The 3,239-nt window shown below is 34.0% G+C and overlaps 1 protein-coding gene across 1 annotated transcript in view; it reads right to left on the bottom strand.

Moving 5' to 3' along the window:
- Nucleotides 1–2,749: 2,749 nt before the first annotated feature.
- LOC117116935 (hyalin-like) overlaps nt 2,750–3,239 on the bottom strand; it is a 14,417-nt gene continuing 13,927 nt past the window's right edge. The window contains exon 8 of the mRNA XM_033261073.1: nt 2,750–3,015. Within this exon, the coding sequence (XP_033116964.1) occupies nt 2,750–3,015 (266 nt within the window). The remainder of the gene's footprint in view (nt 3,016–3,239) is intronic.

Raw genomic sequence — 3,239 nt, 5'->3', positions numbered from 1 at the left:
AAAATAATTTATTATTAAGTTAAAGAGCGTACCCTGTCTTGTTAAAGATGTTGTCGCAGTGCTGCTGTTGTAGGTTCTTAAAGTAATACAACTGCTATTTACTGGTTTATGTGAATATTAAAATGTTACTAAATTATAACATATTTAAAATCCATAAAATAATGGAATTAGTAACTTTTTGGTATTTTTGATAACATTTATCATATATAACATAATAGTGAGTTACGAACGTACCCTCAGTTGTCACTGACGTAGTGGGCGGTAGTGTTGTATGTGCTGAGAAATATAAAAATGTGATTTACTGCATTAGTAAATATTAAACAGTAGCTAATTTATCTTTACATATTTGAAGGATATATAGCAATGAAGTTCGAAACGATTAGTTATTATTGATACCTTTTAGCAAATATAACGTATTAATGAATTATTTATGTAACCTTAGTTGTCACTGACGTCGACAGTAGTCTTGTAGTTTCTGGGTTGTATAGAATACAAATTATTTACTACGTATGTAATTAATTAACAGTAACTAATTTATTATAACACATTTCAAAACAATTAGTTATTATTAATAACTTGCAGTATAATATAAACATATTTATGATTTAATAACGTACCCTCAGTTGTCACTGACGTTGTCAGTGGTAGTGTCGTAGGTACTGAAAGGTATAAGCAATGTGAATCACTTCTTATAGAAAAATTAAACAGCAGCTAATTTCTTGTGACATAACTCAAAGGCGTAAATCAATAAAAATCGAAATTTTAAGTTGTTGATAACTTTTAGCTTATGTAACATAATAAAGAGTTAAGAACGTACCCTCAGTTGTCACTGATGTAGTGGGCGGTAGTGTTGTAGGTGCTGAGAAGTGTAAATAATAGGATTTACTGCATATGAAAATATTAAACAGTAGCTCATGTATTATAAAACATTTTATAGCAATATAATAATGTCATCAAAAACATTTAGTTAATATTAATAACTTTACAATAACAAATCGAAGTATAAAGATGTAAAGAAATGTGTTAGAAGAGATAAACGATGCTATGTAGAAACATTAGCTGATAAGGCAGAAGAAGCAGCAGCTATGGGGAATATGAATGAAATATACAAAATCACGAAACAACTATGCAATAAGATATAATGAGGGATGAACAGTGATCTCTAATCATAGATGAAAGAAAACTTGCTACTAAATGGACCGAACATTTTAACGCAGACTCTAAGAACTGTGCTAATTCTATCTCTGCTGAAAATGTTTTAAATATTGACAACCCGCCAGCTATCAAAGAAATAAAATATGCTATCAAATCTATGAAGAGTGGGAAGGCTTGTGGAAATGATTCAATTCATGCTGAAATGCTCAAAGTGGATATAGATGTGTCTTCAAAAATGTTGTTTAGCCTATTTGAGAAGATTTGGTCTGACGGCACTATGCCCGCTGACTGGTCTAACTGGAAGTGGAGAGGAATCACCATTTTGTCCCTTCCAAGTAAGGTATTGAAGAGTGAAAAGGCATTTGAGAGTGTACATCGGAATACTCTCTGGAAGATTCTCCAACATTATGGTATACCATCAAAAATTATTGACCTTATCAAACAGCTGTACAATAATTTCAAATGCAGTCATCTCAAACAATATCATTCCTGAGTGGTTCGAAGTCAACTCTGGGGTCAGACAGGGATGTATTCTCTTTGCTTTTCTTTTCCTTCTGACTATAGACTGGGTTATGAAACAAACAACATCCGACAAACGCAGAGGTATCCAATGTACCCTAGCAGCCAGACCAGGTTTTGTATGCACTTTGAGGTGCAGAGAATTTGACTTCAGAAATTGGTTCAGGTCGGTCCAAGAATCATTTTTGGCTTGGTAACATATTATATAAATGTGGTGAAAGGTCAAAATGTCAGGGTCAAAGTTCAAATCTATTAGGTCCTTGTATCTACGCAACCACAGGTGATAGGGAGTTCAATTTGGTGCCAAGAAGGTGTTTATATACAGTCTAGCATATGGCTACTCTAGGTCAGGGTCCGGATTTATTAAACTAGATAGCTAAAATTTGTCTTCAGTCTATCTTTTTGCTTAAGTCAGATTTATCAAAATTGCTTATTAACTTAAAAATTACTTAAAATTAAAAAGTTAATTGTAAGCATGCGCCATCTAAGAAGGTGTTGAAGGTTTAAGATTTTGCTAAGATGGTTTGATAAATCAGCTTAAAATATTTGCTTAGGGACAGCTTAACTTCTTTGACTTAAGTCGTTTGCTAAGTTGAGATTGATGGATCCCCAGAAAGATTAGTGTTTGGCTGTGACACTATAAACGAAGAGGCTGACACTACATTTGGCTTGCATAAACAGTGAAAGCCGCATATATAAACTCAGTGCTAACAGCACTGCTAACAGTGTTTTCTTTAATGAACTACAGTATATTGAATATGTTATTAACGTTCGTAGAATGCTACTATCTTTTAGGACACTTACCAACCAAAAATGTGTACTTATACAAATATTGCAGCAGTGTGTGGTCAAAACATTTTGATAATGATAATGGTAATGGTCTTATTCTCTTCTTTGTTTTGTTCTTTTTTATGTTTTGAAATTACTGTTACTGTTATCATAGCTTATATTATTTGGCTAGCCCAACACTTTTCAACACAAGCTCTCTAAAGGTTTGTCAGGAGAAATTTAGTCCATGGCCAAAATAGGGGTCCGCCAGACGAGCAAGTTCTAAACCAATCAGAACGCAAAGGCATTACGTCATGGTATTTCTGGTACCTTTAACTTCAACAGTAAATTGACAGTAACCAACATTCCCATTACAATCTGTTGCTGCATATCCTACTGTGTATACACCAAGTGACAGATAATTTCCGCTGGTGTAGTTAGTAGTTATGTTGACATCACTACAGCAGTTGTCAGTTGCATTGGCTGGTTCCCAGGTGGCATCCACTGAATCTGTTCCTGGGACCGTGCACACCTCAATGTCAACCGGGCAAGTCACATTAGGGGCTGTCTCATCTGTACAATAAATAAAATGTAATCATACAGATATTCCAATGACAAAAAATATCAAAACATATGTGTGTGTATGTATGTATGTGTGTGTGTTTAAGTATTCATGTTCCTATATAATTGAGCACTGTATTATCATCTATTTGATTTATGCATTATTTGTGTTTCCGGTTTCAAGCAGCTGCACTGATAAGTCCTTACAGGATGAAGCATGCAGATCTGATTTAACT

The sequence above is a fragment of the Anneissia japonica genome, unplaced genomic scaffold, assembly GCF_011630105.1.
Source record: "Anneissia japonica isolate Jap-2015-1 unplaced genomic scaffold, ASM1163010v1 scaffold624_len94709_cov209, whole genome shotgun sequence".
In the NCBI taxonomy this organism is placed as follows: Eukaryota; Metazoa; Echinodermata; class Crinoidea; order Comatulida; family Comatulidae; genus Anneissia; species Anneissia japonica.
The sequence above is the reverse complement of the archived record's forward strand: the minus strand, read 5'-3'. Positions and strand labels throughout refer to the sequence as shown.